We start from the raw sequence: 18,089 nt of genomic DNA on the forward strand, positions 1-18,089 counted from the left end.
TACTTAATATTCATTCAACTCTGAGCAGATTTCAGGGGATTTATAATTTTGTTCACAGGTGTCATCATACTGACTTAATCGTTACAAAATGCTTCAGCAACCAATTAACGACACTTGCTAATTGAAACGATAATCTGCCAGAAAGATTGAAATTCCTTGATAAAAAAAGAAGCTCGTGGAGCTAAGGCGGAATTGCGTAACTAACGTTCACCCACAATTCCTGGCATTCTTCCGGTTTCCTTTATACGATTTCTAAGATGGCGGACCGGCGACGGCGAAGGAGGCGCGCGTCCCAGGATAGCGAGGAGGACGATGAATCTGGTTCGGGATCGGAAAGTGGAAAGTCCCTTTCGCCAACGACAAAGCCCCGAGTACGGGATCCTGAGCCAGTTGAGGCACCAGCTGTTCGTGTGGTGCCGAAAAACGATGCTGAATCCGAGTGTGTGAGTGTTGTTCTCGAGACGCAAAGCTGATCAATTTAATAGTACTTGATTAGTTGGCTAGCTAGCTAACGTTAGCCTGCTCACTACTATAATTAATGGCTGGGTCAACAAGTCAGCCGGCTATGGTAATGGAACAGTACCGCGGGGATAGTTGTCCAGTGGTTAGGCCAAGCCGCATCCCCATGTTTTGCGTTTGCTGCGTCCAGCTAATGTTGCTCATAAATCAACCAACTCTCATGTTTGGCCGGGAAACGTGTGAAGGGCCAACCCGTGAACTAACTAGACAAGCCAGTTCGTTTGCGCTAGCATGCTTTGTTTGGTAACGCTAGTTAGCACGTTTACCACGATGCTAACGCGTTAGCAAATGGTTAGCAAGATGAAAGTATTTTAATATATTAATATACTGTACTGTGTTTAGTTAAGCTTATAAGCTAGCTAACGTTGGCGCACGTTATCTGTCAGTAACTTGCTAACTACTGTAGTAGCTAGATGCTAATGTTAACTAAAGCCACAGGGAGCTTTGACGTTGTTGGGTTATTTCATCTGACTGTTAAAATGTGCCGTCGTTAGCTAGATAACGTTACAATATTTGCCTCCAGTCACGCCTCAGCTAGTAATTTTTCTTGACCAGTAATAATCAGTAAAGATCTTGACTTCACCCTCTGGTTTTGAATGGCCACCACTACGACAAAGCTTGTTGATATTTATGGAAATCCCTAGTGATGTGAGGAATCCATGTTTGGCATAATGAATGGTGGTTTTAGTTTATTTTTACAGGGACAGTGTACATTAATCAACGTTTAGGTAACAGTGCCGGTTTTAGCCAGCCAGCTAATTTTCAACAGCAGGTCATTAAAAACAATTACAATACAGACAATCAATGAGCAGTGAGCACATGCAGAGCAACATAGGACAATCAACATATAGCATGCAGACAGAGCAATAGCACAAAAAGCAACAAAACAAAATGCATTAAAGCAACAATGTTTCCACACCTCACAAGCATCAAACGACATGGAAAGCGGCAATACACAGTTTGGGATTATGTTCTGAAGACTGATTGGCCTTTAGCCATGTTTTTGTTAAGGTGTGATAGATGGTGCAGTTATTTATTTGATAGCAGTGTGTTCCAGACAAGGGATGCTCTCATGTAGAAAGCCAATTGACTAAAGCTGCTTTTTCTTACGGGAACTATATAGTCACCTCATGTTAGACCTTGAGGATCTGCTGCCATGGGTTTGTGTTTTCTGTGTAACAAAAGTACTAAGTGGGGGCGGAGCAAGGCCATTTAGGATCTTGAATACAAGACATGCGTTGGTGTATTACACAAGATTTTTCCAACGCAGGAGCTCATGCTTTCTGAGGGTGTAAGAGTGATGATGGCTATTGGGCTTTCTATCAAGCACTTTGAGAGCCTGTTTGTAGAGAGACTGAATTGGTTTTAATGTTGTACAGCAAGCTTGGGCCTAAATAGTCAATAGATAGATTTGAAGTACAGTTTTGCTACCTCTGCAGTCAAACAATTTTGTATAAATGGAAATTAGCTAGGTTGAATTTGGTTGAGTTACCTTTTTCACCTGCTTTTTAAAAGAGGTTGGAATCAAGTATGATGCCAAGGTACTTAAAATCGGATACCACCTGGAGCTTCTCCCCTGACATATCTGGCTCAGTAGCATCAGTTGCTCTCTTTGTGAAGAACATGCAGACTTTTTTCTTCTTAGAATTGAGATGCAAACATGAGTCACTGAGACACTTTGGAACCTGGACCATTACAGTAGTGAGTTCTTGTGCAGCTTGTTTGCTCTTTGCATGCACATATATCACTGTATCATCTGCATACATTTGAACTTAAGACCCAGTACAGACAGAAGGCAGATCATTAATGTACAGGCTGAACAGGAGGGACCCCAGTATTGACCCTTGGGGCACGCCCACATCACAGCTGAGAGTGGGCGACAGCTCATTGTTCACTCTGACACGCTGAGTTCTGCCTTCACGATATGATTTCATCCATCTCAAGGCATCAGGGGGGAAAGTTGAACTTGGACAGTTTTGTAATGAGAACCTCATGGTTAACAGTGTCAAAAGCTTTCCTTAGGTCAAGAAATACAGCCCCAACAACACCCCTTTGTCCATCTTGGACTTCACATTTCCCAGAAGAAAGCAGTTGGCTGTTTCTGTGGAGTGTTTTGCTGTGTAATGTGACAGGGCTGTTTTTGAGGTGGGCAGTCAGTTGCTCTGCTACACACTTTTCAGCAACCTTCAACACCACAGGTAGTATACTAATGGGCCTGTAGTTACTCATGTCAGCAGGGTCACCTGGTTTAGATGGCTGTTATTATGGCCAACTTTCAGGCCCTTGGAAACACCCCCTGACCAATAGATGTGTTGGTGACCTTAGTAATGGGGCCAATGAGTGACTCTAGTTTTTAAGAAAGGTAGAGTCCAGCCCAAACCCATCTTTGGCTTTAGAGTTCTTTAGTAAGCTAATCACCTTGTTCACCTCTGACTCAGAAACATCCCTTGTGATGAAGACCGGTTCAGTGTCATTCATTAGCGCGGAGCCCAAGAAACCAGTGGAGGGGTTCTGTGTCAGTACCTTGATAGAGTCAACAAAGTACAATGGTCTTTAAGACACTAACAGCTTAGACGGTAGGCAATTAAGGTTACAATTATGAAAACTTAGGACACTAAAGAGGCCTTTCTTCTGACTCTGAAAAACACCAAAAGAAAGATGCCCAGGGTCCCTGCTCATCTTCGTGAACATGCCTTAGGCATGCTGCAAGGAGGCATGAGGACTGCAGATGTGGCCAGGGCAATAAATCGCAATGTCCGTACTGTGAGACGCCTAAGACGGCGCTACAGGGAAACAGGACAGACAGCTGATTGTCCTCGCAGTGGCAGACCATGTGTAACGACACCTGCGCAGGATCGGTACATCCGAACATAACACCTTCGGGACAGGTACAGGATGGCAATAACAACTGCCCGAGTTACACCAGGAATGCACAATCCCTCCATCAGTGCTCAGACTGTCCGCAATAGGCTGAGAGAGGCTGGACTGAGGGCTTGTAGGCCTGTTGTAAGGCAGGTCCTCACCAGACATCACTGGCAACAACGTCGCCTATGGGCACAAACCCACCGAGGTGGAGGGTCCGTCATGGTCTGGGGCGGTGTGTCACAGCATCATCGGACTGAGCTAGTTGTCATTGCAGGCAATGTCAACGCTGTGCGTTAATGGGAAGACATCCTCCTCCCTCATGCGGTACCCTTTCTGCAGGCTCATCCTGACATGACCCTCCAGCATGACAATGCCACCAGCCATACTGCTCGTTATGTGTGTGATTTCCTGCAAGACAGGAATGTCAGTGTTCTGCCATTGCCAGCGACGAGCCTGGATCTCAATCCCATTGAGCACGCCTGGGACCTGTTGGATCAGAGGGTGAGGGCTAGGGCCATTCCCCCCAGAATCGTCTGGGAACTTGCAGGTGCCTTGGTGGAAGAGTGGGGTAACATCTCACAGCAAGAACTGGCAAACCTGGTGCAGTCCATGAAGAGATGCACTGCAGTACTTAATGCAGCTGGTGACCACAACAGATACTGACTGTTACTTTTGATTTTCACCCCCCCACCCCCATTGTTCAGGGACACATTATTCCATTTCTCTTAATCACGTCTGTGGAACTTGTTCAGTTTCTGTTTGCTGTTGAATCTTATGTTCATACAAATATTTGCATATTAAGTTTGCCGAAAATAAACGCAGTTGACAGTGAGAGGACTTCGTTTTTTGCTGAGTTTACATCTTTCATGCTCTTATTTGAACTTCAGGGCTGTTTTTAGAGCATGATCTCATTCTTTCATCAGTTTCCAGATTTCTCCATTTAGCTAAGGAAGAGTGCTCTTTTTCCCTTGTTTGGATTTGATTTTCTTTAGGAAGTCATTTATTGTAGTCTGGATTGTGAATAGAAAAACTTGACTGTCAGCTTCCACATCTGTATAGGACAAGATAATTCCAGTTAATTCCCTCAGTCATTCACTCTGAATGGCCTGGTCATTTAACCTCTTTTGGCGCATGAACCGCTAGTGGGACACCTACAACAACATCCGGTGAAATTGCAGTGTGTGAAATTCCAAATACAAAAAACGTAATATTAAACATGCATGAAAATACAAGTGTCATACATCATTTAAAAGCTTAACTTCTTGTTAATCCAACCGCATTGTCAGATTTCAAAAAGGCTTTACGGCGAAAGCATACCGTGCGATTATCTGAGGACAGGGCCCCACACCAAAATACTTTTTCAACCAGCACAGGCGTCACAATCACAACTAGCGATTAAATAAATCACTTTTGAAGATCTTCCTCTGTTTGCAATCCCAAGGGTCCCAGCTACACAATGAATGGTCGTTTTGTCCGATAAAGTCCTTCTTTATATCCAAAAAGGGCAGTTTAGTTGGCGCCAATGATCTCAGTAATCCAGTCTTTCAACATGCATACAAACAAATCCAAAAAGTTACCAGTAAAATTTGTCCAAACAAGTCAAACGATGTTTCTAATTAATCCTCAGGTACTCTAATATCTAAATAAACAATATTTAATTCACGTGCCAACAAGACCACTTTTCTAATGAGACACCTTGTAGTTCTTCCAACTACTTGTTCATTTTTCAAAAAACAAGCCTGAAACCCTTTCTAAAGACTTAAATCTAGTGGAAGCCATAGGAACTGCAATCTGCATCCTATCTATTTGTATTTCCCATAGGCAAGCACTGAAATGGCCAGTGACCTAAAAACAAAAAATCTGGATGGATTTTCCTCTGGTTTTTGCCTGCTATATCTGTTCTGTAATACTCACTGACATTATTTTAACAGTTCTAGAAACTTCAGTGTTTCCTATCCAATGCTACCAAGTATATGCTTTATCCTAGCTTCTGGGCCTGAGTAACAGGCAGTTTACTTTGGGCATGTCAGTCATCCGAAACCAGTATGCTAATGATTTAAGAGGGTACATTCCTAGTGACACAGATTCCCCCCCCCCACTACTAAACAATTGACATAAGGGTTGGTATCGTGACGGTGTGTGTATGCTACATACTGTTGCTATTTGTTGTCAATTCATTCACGTTGTTTGACTAGTGTTATCCTTTCTTAACAGGAAAGTGAAGATGGCGTAGGAGAAGGTGAGTCAGTGTTTGGTGACGCAATCCAATGTCCTATCTAGAATGATGCACACATCTGAAGCATTTCCCATTTGGATCACACCAATGTTAAACAGTTGATGCACTTGTTTCAGACACATTTTAATGTTTGTTTTTGCAGCTGTCCTTTCTGACTATGAAAGTGCAGATCCTGAGGAGAATGGCTCCCATTCAGAGGTGAGTTGCCACTGCTGAACAGAGTTATGCTGTAGGGTAAAATGTTAATGTCATTTTTATGGGTTTTATTTTCATGGACGCTTGGGCAACATAGTATTTGATTAACCAGATTTTTTAGAATTTCAGTGATGCAGGCTTCATGAGGCTACCCCAAGGTTCCTCATTCTCCCAACAGAATAGCCCAACTAGTGGATTGGAAAGATCATGATGTATCTAACTTCCAAAGTATTTGAGACATTTTTTTTCAATCACCATGAAACAAGAGTCCCTCCAGGATGTAGCTATTCTGCGACCCATATTTTTTTTTTTGCGACCCAAATCAACAATTCCCAGTATATTATGTGAGGGCTTGCAAATTTGCCCAATCCTGCACTATTACCTCATAAAACAGTCAAATTATCGCATACAACTGACTGATCACAACTAAAAAGAGGGCTTGCAATTTCAACCAATCACTGCAAATTTACTACATAATATTGTTCAGTTAAGCACACATCAACAAACTTTTTTCCCTCGTCAGTGCATTTTTGTAACAAATTGGACAAAATCATCACACATTGCCATGTAAAATGTCAGAATTGCTGCAGTGAAATCCTGGATGGACTGAAGAGATGAGCCGGTTTCAACCGTTGATACAGGTACCGGTATTTCGGAACACAGACCTTCTGCACTGTAGCAGCCCCTCGATGCAAGATACATTAATACATCCTGGATGGATGTATTAAAAAAAATATGTAAAAAAACATTTAAAAAAATCTACTGGGGTTCGGGTGACAAGTTTAATTTGTCCACTATGCATTAATGCTTTTGACTGGAATAAGGACTCCAAGGATATTTGCATTGATCTCTCTGACAGCATCTTGATAATGATACACAAGAAGCAAACTAAACTCAAGTCTTGTATTGTCTCTCTCAGGGAGGTGAGGAAGAGGAGGAGGTGGTCCCTCCACCGGCTGCTGAGCCCAAACCCAGTCCTGCTGCTGACACCCCTGCTGCAGAGGGGGAGCTGCAGGAAGCAGGGGGGAAGGAAGAGGGTGAGAAAGGTGTGAGTAAAGAAGTGAAGTGTGAAGATAAAGGCAACCTGGCAGGGGAGCGGCAAAGCGGGGATGGACAGGTAAAATGGATAATTGAAAAGAAAATACAGTTGAAGAATCGCATACAAATATAGGCCTCTTGGTCAATCATTTTGAGTAATTCTACTCCGTGTAACCAGGAAAGCACAGAAGACTCTGAGAATAAGGGTGCTAAACCAGGCCAGAAGCTGGATGATGACCAGGACCGTAATAACCCAGCCTATATCCCCCGTAAGGGAATGTTCTTTGAGCATGACGTCAGAGGAAACGCACAGGAGGAGGAACGGTAAGGGGGAACGGAACGTTTACCCTTTTTTATTTATCCGTTAAATGTTTGTCGTTCAACTGAAACTAGCTAAACGTGACCAACAACCACACAAAGGATGGGTGACTCCTAGTAATAGACGGATGTCGTTTCATTGGTAAACCTGTTTATTGGTTTATTTGCGGCTTCTTTCCTGTCCTCCAGGCCGAAGGGTCGTAACAGGAAGCTGTGGAAGGATGAGGGTCGCTGGGAACACGATAGGTTCAGGGAGGAGGAGCAGGCGCCCAAGTCACGTGAGGAGCTGGTTGCAATCTATGGCTATGACATCCGCAACGGAGGTGTCTCCAATGAGCGGTCCTATAGACAGCGCAAGCCCAGGTACTACTAACCCTCAACTCTACCAACCCAGTGTTCAAATTCCCATGTCTCTGAAAGCCTGTAACACTAACCACCATTACTGTCTATTGTGCCAATTTATATTTACAGGCAGAATATAAAAGATATATCTAAAGAATTTGAGCAGAGTCGCACAGATTTTTCCCAGGCCGATTTGTTAGTCAAAAAAGGATAAATTATTTGAAAATATATAGGTCCATTATAGTTTCTGTATACTTTCTACCTCGTTTTAGATGTTCAAGAGTGGCCTGGAGTGTTTATAAAAGAATCAAAACATAATCTGGCCCGTGTACCATCGTTTACCAACCGCTGGTCTACTAGCAGCTTGTCCTCACACTAGCCTCTTCTCCTCCCCCTGCAGACACAGCACCTCTCCAGTCCGGGACAAGCGCTGGCGGGACGGAGATGGGGAGAGGCCCATCCATACCTCCTGGCAGCAGGGAGGGAACTCCAACAGCCGTAGCGCTCCCCTAGCCGTGGCCCTGCAGCAGTCTGGTCCTCCCCCCTCAGCAGCCCCCAACACCCAGCGCAACAACAACCCCCCCAGGCCCTCCTCCCACCCCCCACCCCGTGGCTTCCAGGGCAACCGCCCCCCCCAGGCCCAGTACAGGAATGACAGAAACCAGGAGTCTCAACGGCCAGGCCCCAAGGCCGAGCCCCTCCAGACCCGGAGCCTACCGCCCATGGACGGGGAACGAGGCCCCAGGGGCCGGGGGAACAGAGGGGCCCATACGGAGCGCAGCTCTTCGGTAGTGGTGGAGGAGATCCGCAGCGAGGAGGATGACGAGCGCAACACAACTACAGTGACGACGTCTCAGTCCGTCTACCACAATCGCCACTACGGTGGCAAGGGAGATCGAGAAAGGGACTCTGCGCCACGGCGACAGGAGCAGCAGCGAGGGGGATCTGCTCCTCCGGCGGACAACCCGGTTACCCGCGATGCCTCCCCGGCTCCGGAGCGGCCCGTGGAGAAGAAGTCGTACTCCCTAGCCAGGAGGACTCGCACCCGGGCCACTGAGCTGGACAAGCAGGCCTCTCTTGAGGAGCCTGCCTCCACCGCGTCTTCCTCGGCACTGACGAGTGAGCCGTGGCAGGGCCCCGGTCAGAGCCTGGGGGATGCTGGAGACAGTAGCCAGGCGACGGTACTCACAGGGTTGGACCAGGACCTGGCCAGACTCAGCCTGGCTGGACAGAACTGGGCCCAGAACCCATCTTCGTTTCTACGTGCTGAGATGAGGGGTGAGCCTTCTGTCTTTTGCCCTCGCTCTACCCCGTTCTACCTCTCTCTCGCTCTAACCCTCCTTTTTAAATTTGTTTTTATTTTGAGTGTTATGGAGTGACACACATCCTCTCATAGTTCCAGCAGCACTGTTACAAGCAGCTCAGTCACCACTGCACCAGCAGCCCAGGTGAAGCTAAGCAGCAGCTCCCTGGTGCAGCACTGAGTCAGTCGGTCAGTGACCGTTCAGTGAGGCTGATTGACATAATGAGGCCATTAGTCAGTGTGTGAATGGAAGTCTCTTTTTAAGCCAGCTAATCCACTCAGTGCAGGTGGTGGTGCGTCCTTGCATGCAGTCTGGAGCCTGGGAGGTTTTTATCATGCAATACCTTTAGAAATAAAATGTCCTTTTTGCACCCAAGGTTTAAAGTGCCTCAAGTACACATTTTGTCAGGACAGAAACCCTAGTCAGAACTACACGTTGGTAGCTGGTTTGACGTGACGCTTATAAGATGTAACTAAACAGCAGCAGTTAATCAGGAAGTTGGATATGTTTTGATTGCGTGTTGTCGAGACCTTTTTTTTTCTTTTTTTCCATCTCGTTGCAGGCATCCCTAACTCTATGCACATGGGTGGAGCACCTCCACAATACAGTAACATAGAAGAGCTGGTGAGTAGGCCAACTTGTGGTGACTTATGTACAAAGATGGGTTTCTGTCATTTTATATGTTGCCTTCAAGGAGAAGTCTGTTTTTACCTGACATTTTGAGTGGTTCGTTCAGCTCTCATCCTCTTTCTCTCCATCTCAGGGAGCTGGTAACCGGGCAAAGCGGTACTCGTCCCAGCGCCAGAGGCCAAGCCCGGAGCCCGCTCCTCCTATGCACATAGGGGTCATGGAAAGCCACTACTACGAGCCCAGTGAGTCAGTGCCACACACTACCACCAGAAGGCAGGGGCACTACTGAAAACACACACTAGCCGGTGTCTCTTTGTCCATAGGCTCAGAGCCAGGCTCTGGTAGAATCAGTTCTAAACTACAGCATGTTGTAGCTGCGTTAGAATGCTGTCTTAAAAATAAATGGTAGGGTACACAGGTATCTGTGATAAACTATAACAAAATAAGCTACATGGTTTAACACATGATTACATGATTGCCACATCAGATACTTTTGTATATATGTATATGTGGACTCCCCTTCAAATTAGTGGATTTGGCTTTTTCAGCCACTCCCGTTGCTGACAGGTGTATAAAATTGAGCACACAGCCATGCGATCTCCATAGACAAACATTGGCCCATACTGAAGAGCTCAGGGACTTTCAACGTGGTACCGTCGAAGGATGCCACTTTTCCAACAAGTCAGTTCGTCAAATTTCTGCCCTGCTAGAGCTTCCCCGGTCAACTGTAAGTGTTGTTATTGTGATGTGAAAGCGTCTAGGAGCAACAACGGCTCAGCCGTGAAGCGGTAGGCCACACAAGAACGGGACCGCCGAGTGCTGAAGTGTAATACATTGTCAGTCCTCAGTTGCATCACTCACTACTGAGTTCCAAACTGCCTCTGGAAGCAACGTCAGCACAAGAACTGTTCGTCGGGAGCTTCATGAAAGATCTAACATAACCATGCGTCATGCCAAACGTCACCTGGAGTGGCGTAAAGCTCGTCGCCTTTGGACTCTGGAGCAGTGGAATCGTATTGCCTGAAGTGCTGTCCGACGGACAAATCTGGGTTTGGCGGATGCCAGGACAACGCTACCTGCCCCAATGCATAGTGCCAACTGTGAAGATTGGTGGAGGAGGAATAATGGTCTGGGGCTGTTTTTCATGGTTCGGGTGAAGGGTAATCTTAATGCTACAGCAATGATATTCTAGACGATTCTGTGCTTCCAACTTTGCGGCAACAGTTAGGGGAAGGCCCTTTCCTGTTTCAGCATGACAATGAACCCGTCCACAAAGCAAGGTCCATACAGAAATGTTGTGTTGAGATCGGGGTGGAAGAACTTGACATGCCTGCACAGAGCCCTGACCTCAACCCCATCGAACACCTTTGGGATGAATTGGAACGCAGACTGCGAGCAGGGCCTAATCGCCCAACATCAGTGCCTGACCTCACTAATGCTCTTGTGGATGAATGGAAGCAAGTCCCCAATGTTCCAACATCTAGTGGAAAGCCTTCCCAGGAGAGTGGAGGCATAGCAGCAAGGGGAGGACCAACTCCATAGTAATGCCCATGATTTAGGAATGTTTGACGAGCAGACCATGTAGTGTATATGGTTTGGTTGTAGAATGATATATCTGACTGTAGAGCGCAAACATGAGTGTCAATGCTATATTGTCTCCTCCTGCAGTGTCTTACCAAGGACCAATCTATGCCCACGGCGACAGCCCCGCCCCTCTCCCACCCCAGGGCATGCTGGTCCAGCCTGAGATGCACCTCCCCCACCCAGGCCATCCAGGACACCCAGGTTAGTGTCTGTCACCTTGCTGCCAGGGGACCCAGGGAAAACGTGGTGTGGGCAGCAGTTAGCCTCAACTACGATGATAGATATGAACTCGGCCTGTGTCTTCTCTGGCAACAAAAAGGAAGTCAATGACAAGCTTTCTTGAACCTCACTTACCTCTGTATAATCACCATGCAAGTGAAGACATGTTCAATCAACTCATTAATAGTATTGCTTAAATTCTCTTATAAAACTCAAATGAATTGTTATTCTTACTGGTTTAATGAATAACTTTTGTATAGTGCCTTTCAATAAGTTTTTCACGCCATAAAAAGTGGCCTCAAGTGCCTCCAAACTAGGGATGTGACAAATGTACAATTTGTCTTTTTTTAAACGATAAGAAAAAAATGTTAAAATGACATGCGAATTCACAATGCAGATATGGTTATTCATGACTGCTAGGGTGCAATGGTGCTCAATCGACCCCAGTCATGGCTGCCAGCAATGATGGTAGGCTCTCTGTGTGCCTCTCCTCCATGCTCTGGTCAGCACAGGGGGCTTAATGTCCCACTTCTCATCAGTGTGACGGCTCGTGACAATGATGTATGACAGCTTGTTCTGACGTCCAACAATCTGTGGTGTTTGAGAGCTCACGCTTTGTACTTGCAGAGCGATCATTGTACAATTTCTTTCTTGTAGTCTGGTTCTAGATATAGCATCAGGGCATTGAAGCCGATATCATCTACCATTGCAATGGCTGCATATTAACTGCAATTTCTGTCATCGGGGCTGTTACTTTATCCATCCCTTATCGCACTTCTTTGTTGTGAAGATCCCGTGTCTCTTGTTTAGGGTCCTGTGCTGCTGCCAGCAATGTTTCGGGTCTCACGGTGCCTCCCTTTCAGCATTGCACCTGTACCACCACTGTAGCTCAATTCCACTTTCCAAAGTTTGCATTTGATTGCCTAATTTAACCTCACGAAGTATTGCCATACAGGACTGTCACTTCCCTGTCTCACACTGCCATTTTCCCAACTGTTAACAAGGATGATGTGCAAAGTGCTTTATATTCTTTGAAAATAATATCTCCTAACATTACAGCATTGTTGCGTTAGGTATGTTTATTTTTCCCTTTGATGATGATCGGGACCTTTTTTTTAATGGTCGTTTTGTGATAACTAACTGCACTGTGATTTTAATTGGGTGTGGAACAAAAGTTTTTCGGGTAAGGATTTTTTTACCAGAAATGCTGGTATGTTGTTGGCTACTGTATGTTCCTCAGTCTGTCTGGTCACACCCATGAACCCCTCCTGTCTCCCCCTCAGGTCTACACCCCCACCAGTCCAGCGGCCCCATGCCCAACCCGGCTCTCTACGCTGCTCCCCCCGTCTCCATGTCCCCTGGACAGCCCCCTCCACAGCAGCTGCTGGCCCCGCCCTTCTACCCTCCGCCAGGTGTCATGACCTTTGGGAACACCAACTATCCCTACCCGGCAGGAGCCACCCTGCCCCCCATGTACAACCCGCCGGTGAGACCCCTGCCCTCAAGTCCCCATAGCAGCATGTCAAATGTTGCTATATATTGTACCCAATGCAACACATTACTGTTGCAGTATGCTGACAGCTCTGCAATTCTATGCATATTTATGATATTTGATTCCACCCGTACCATTTAGGAATGTGTAGGACTTGCTACAGACATCCAGGTATTTCCACACATGCATAAACCGTGTAACCTCCTCTCCCCTCAGGCCCAGTCGCAGGTGTACGGCCAGTCGCAGGTGTACGGTGGGGTGACGTACTACGATCCGATGCAGCAGCAAGCCCAGCCCAAACCCTCGCCTCCCCGGCGCTCCTCCCAGCCCGTCACCGTCAAACCTCCCCCGCCAGAGGTAGGGTACGGCCCGGAGTGAGCCCCAAACCCCAGCGACCCACCAACCAACAACCGGCAAGTCTTCCCTCTCTCACCCAATCAAAACGACAAGACTCCGACCTGCCTCAGTCCTGACTGGATGAGTCGGTGTGAGAGTAGGACGAAAGGGAAGGTTATGCTTTTAAAACATTTTGATAATGTTGAAAATCTGTTTTGGAGAGTTGGGTGGGGGAGGAGTACAGAATAGGCCTATCCCAGAGTGTTGCTGTAGGTCATACCATAGCCATAAAGGCGCTTGATTTCCTCATTTAGTTTTTTGAGCTCCCGTTCAAAAGTAGGCAACGCGTCTAAATCAAATGGTGTTTTTGCCTTGGACACGTGAAGTCAGGCCAGTGGCTCTGAGTCGGAGTAAAGCAGCTGAATGTGTGTTTAGATCTCTGCTCTTCAGTTCGTTCTGACAGACGAGCTCCTCTTATCCCCTAGAGCTCTTCCTAAAAGCCCCCAGGCAATAAGACTGTCTTCAGACTGATGTCTCTTTTTGAGATGTGAGTGGATACACACACGCACTACAAAGACGTGATTCAAAATCCCAGCAGAGAAATGCTTTGGTGCAGAGGTAACCTTCAAACAGATGAATGCCTAACACCTAGCTGCATGACAGTCAAGACTTTTCAAATCAAATTTATTGGTCACATGCGTGTTTAGCAGATGTTATTACAGGTGTAGCGAAAGGCTTGTGCTTCTAGCTCCGACAGTGCAGTGACATTTAACAAGTAATATTTAAATTTCACAGCATACACACGTAAATCTAGGTAAGGAATGGATACATATGTCAGCGCGGCATTGGACTAAGATGGCGGTATAGAATACATTATATACGTATGAGATGGAAACATTATTAAAGTGGCCAGTGATTCCTAATCTGTGTCTATAGGCAGCTGCCTCTGATGGGCTAGTGATATAAGCTGTTTTTCAGTCTCTCAGTCCCAGATTTGATGCACCTGTACTGACCTCGCCTTCTGGATGATAGCGGGGTGAACAGGCAGTGGCTTGGGTGGTTGATGTCCTTGATGATCTTTTTGACCTTCCTATGACATCAGGTGCTATAAATGTCCAGGAGGGTGGGAAGTTTGCACCACCCTCTGGAGAGCTTTGCGGTTGTGGGCAGTGCAGTTTCCGTACCAGGCGGTGATACAGCCCAACAGATGCTCTCAATTGTGCATCTGTAAAAGTTTTAGGTGTTAAGCCAAATTTATTTAGCCTCCTGATGAACTTCTCCTCTGTGATCCCATCGATGTGGATAAGGGGGTGCTCCCTCTGCTGTTTCCTGAAGTGAGCTCAGTTGTATTGCTGAACCATGCATTCTTGCCACCTCCTTCCAGCCTAATCCAAAGCTTGCGCGACAGAACAGTTGTGCTGATTTGTCCCGTTTCTGCCATTTTCCCTTTTCTCCAGGACCGGAGTGGGAAGCCCAGTCAGGAGGTCAGATCCTAGCACGGCGTTCCGAACGGCTGCGCCAGTTGGAAGAGAGTGAGGGACAGGGAGACGGGGTCTGCAATCGAGGACCAGCACCACGTGTGGAGCGGCTTCGATTTTTTTTATTTTTTTTTATTTTATGTTATCTGGGATGTTAGCCGCCTTGTGTTCAGGTGCCGCCCACAATACTGAAGGGTTGTTGTTTTGGTTCACCTACCAGTGTTTTGCCTCTGAGGGGAGTGCGGTCATAAAAACCCTATAAAACGTAACCATATAAAACCGTTGACGAAAGCCTTTAATAACAACACCTCTGTAAACATAACGTGACACCCGACAATGACATTCGTAGACATTTGTTCCTTCTAACAATCTGTCGTTCAACTGTAGGTATATTCATGCAAAAAAAAGTGTTTTTATTATGGAGAGAATCTAACTGGCATAGTTGGTCATTTATATGGGCTAGCTAGAGCTTTTTGTCCCACCCACCAGACAATCCAGCTCATTTTCTTGCTAACATTTACACTCCCCTATGTATTTATTTGGACAGTGGAGCAAAACTTTGAATGTCTCTCTACTCCAGCATTTTGGATTTGAGATCAAAGATTTCATACGAGGCGACAGTACAGAATGTCTTTTTTTTTAATTTAAATTTGAGTTTCTTTTCATAAATATATTTTTTCCTTTTTAGAAATGAAAGCCAAACATTTTGAAGATGTCATAAATATTTGGACAAATTCACTCAAGTTTCTGAACACTTCTACATTAATGTGGATACTACCATGATTACAGATACTCATGAATAACTCTTGAACAATGATGAGTGAGAGTTTGAGCCACAAAGATCTTGCTAACCTCTCACCATTGCCGATAAGAGGTGAGCATTTTTTGGGGTGGTTATGATATGTATGCCTCTAACTTTCTTACTCATTATTTACAATTTATTCGTGATTATCCGTATTCATGGAGACCTTCCTTATTAATGTTCCAAAACATTCTACTTTTATTTACAATAAGTGACTCCCAAAATGACAATACAATATTTACCATTAATTTCTATTGGGCACAACATAATCTGAAACACAACCAAAAACTGCAAATGCATCCAAGTTTGTATCTTAACAAGCTTGATGTCATTGTGTGCTATGAATATGGGACCAAGTACTACACTTGACTACTTTAATACACAAAGTGAATTTGTCCAAATACTTATGACACCTTCAAATGGGGGTACTAGATGCGTAAAGTGCTTTAATTTCTAAACATAACAGATTTGTATGGAAATACTTTCCAATTAATGGTGACATTCTTAAGTCATCGTATAAAACATTTTAATCTCAAATAAAAATGCTGGAGTATAGAGCCGAATGGACAAAATGTTGCTTCACTGTGCAAATAAATAGGTAGCGGAATGTCCCATTTCATCTCGCAACAGCATCGTAGGTCTTAGTTTTTATTTTATGGTTTCGAGTCTTGTAAACGCACACTTTTTAGATAAAGAATAAAACCTATATACAGATGGTGTTTACCTATAGCTAGTACCCTACAATTTCAACAACTTATTTTCGAGTTCTCTTGATACCTTCCACATTGCCCTGTTTTTTTTAGTTTTTTACGTAATACTGTATTACCAGAGAACCATTTAACCTTGCCTGAAACTGATGTACTTGACAGTGCTACTGCTTTCTAATGTAAGTGTATATAGATAAATGTATATTAAAGCCTGTGGTTTAAATAAGCAGAAATACTACCACCTTGTTATCAAATTAGTACTGTCACTATGAACAAAAGTCGTATACGTGGTTATGAATGGATAAAATAAAATAAAAACGAGGCTAACTCTGGCTTTTGAAATGAAATGGTTGTTTGGAAGTTTGCCGTTTCCTTTATTTCCCCCTCAGAATCCTTTTGTGAAAGTGGAGAGACTGGTGAGGCCACTCGACCACTAAAATGGATCTGATTTGTCTGTTTGCAGAACGTACTGCTGATCCCAAATGATTTTCCCTAAAGGAAATTGTGTTCATTTAGGCTGCATTTCACCAGGCAGCCAAATTCTGAATGTTTTCCACAATCAGATATTTTTCAGATCTGATTGGTCAAAAGACCAGTTAGTGTGTGGGGGGCGGTCAGAATGGGCTGCCTGTCTAAAAGCAGCCAAATAAACCTAACATACATGCATGTTATACATACATAAATATGATTGTGAAAGTAATTCAGTTGGTGCTGGTGGCTGCACACTGTTATAGTGAGTCTGCCCAAAAAAGGGCAAGTTATTGATGCATCTTTAAATTGGCTTTTTTTTCTTTAAAAAAAAACTCCTGAATCAGTATAAGTTGAGTTGTATTCAAAGTGTTTTGTTTAAAAATGGCTGGTAAGAATGTTTAAAATGTTTTATTTTCTCTGCCTTAAGGATAAATTGGTTTGACATGTTTCATTTGACTAGACCTGCCAACACTGTGAGGGCTTGTTTGTTTCATAGATGTTTGAATATATACAAGTTTTCTTGATTGTGGAGCAAATTTTGTTTAGACCGATGAACATTAAACAGAATCTAGGAAAAAAATAATTGTCATGTGGTTGATTGGCAGTTATTCAACGGCTACCACTGGATGGCAACATTGTGCCAAGCCTTCAACTCATAGGCCTATTAAACATTTGAATTATTTTAGTCATTTAGCAAACACTGAACCAGAGCAACTTACAGTATTGAGTGCCAACATTTTCATACTGGTCCCCCAGGGGAATCGAACCCACAACCTGGGTGTTGCAAGCATCATGCTCTACCAACTGAGCCACACGGGACTACCCATCTATGAACTGATACTAATAATCAATGACACAATTTTTCCTTTTCAGTTGACTCTCTAGTTAACATAACTTGAGTTCAGCCATCACATGAAAATTGAATTAGTTGAATTATAATGGGGACATTAATGGATGGTAAAAGTGGCCCATTTATAATGGCTGGGGCCAGTACTGAGACTGAAAGACTTCTTGCTGTGGAGCTACAGAGATGAGTGACAGCTTGAGGGTAAGAGACATTAACAGTAGTCGATAGTGATTCGAGTGGAAAATATGGTTTGTGTTTCAAGGACGAGGTGAACACAATTTGATTTACATCTGAATAAGAGGACAAGGCATGCTATGTTTGTAAAGTTACCTATAGCCCTTGTTTGGTTAGCTACGTTGTATAGGACAGGCTACAAAGGAAATGCACTTGCCTACCATCTCTTTACCAGGGCCCCTCTGTCTCTATGCCAATCTGGTGCTGACATGACCAATAGAGAATCTCAATTTCTGGCATGTCGTAGCAAATTGCAATGTTTCTGTCATGACATCTTCTGGGGAGTGTAGGCATGCAGAGTACACATTGGAAATGATCATCCACTCTCTTACCAATGCGGTATGACTCTCTTCATACAAGCATTGATGAGAATAATGTATCCATTTAAATGTATTTGTAGCGCTTTCCCCGGTCATTTGTCACAGACAGCCATATATTACAAAAACCAGGCGTAAACATACTGAAGGTGACA

The 18,089-nt window shown here is 44.6% G+C and overlaps 1 protein-coding gene across 1 annotated transcript; it reads left to right on the forward strand.

Moving 5' to 3' along the window:
• Nucleotides 1-225: 225 nt before the first annotated feature.
• LOC115171024 (protein CASC3) lies at nucleotides 226-17,119 on the forward strand. The gene is made up of 13 exons (XM_029727475.1): nucleotides 226-443; nucleotides 5,599-5,623; nucleotides 5,763-5,818; nucleotides 6,735-6,932; nucleotides 7,032-7,177; nucleotides 7,361-7,534; nucleotides 7,914-8,791; nucleotides 9,380-9,441; nucleotides 9,581-9,689; nucleotides 11,116-11,232; nucleotides 12,534-12,736; nucleotides 12,959-13,155; nucleotides 14,536-17,119. Exons 1-12 carry the CDS (start codon nucleotides 258-260, stop codon nucleotides 13,118-13,120), a joined length of 2,316 nt encoding a protein of 771 aa, XP_029583335.1. The 5' UTR covers nucleotides 226-257; the 3' UTR covers nucleotides 13,121-13,155; nucleotides 14,536-17,119.
• Nucleotides 17,120-18,089: the final 970 nt, after the last annotated feature.

The sequence above is a fragment of the Salmo trutta genome, chromosome 32 (assembly GCF_901001165.1).
Source record: "Salmo trutta chromosome 32, fSalTru1.1, whole genome shotgun sequence".
NCBI lineage: Eukaryota > Metazoa > Chordata > Actinopteri > Salmoniformes > Salmonidae > Salmo > Salmo trutta.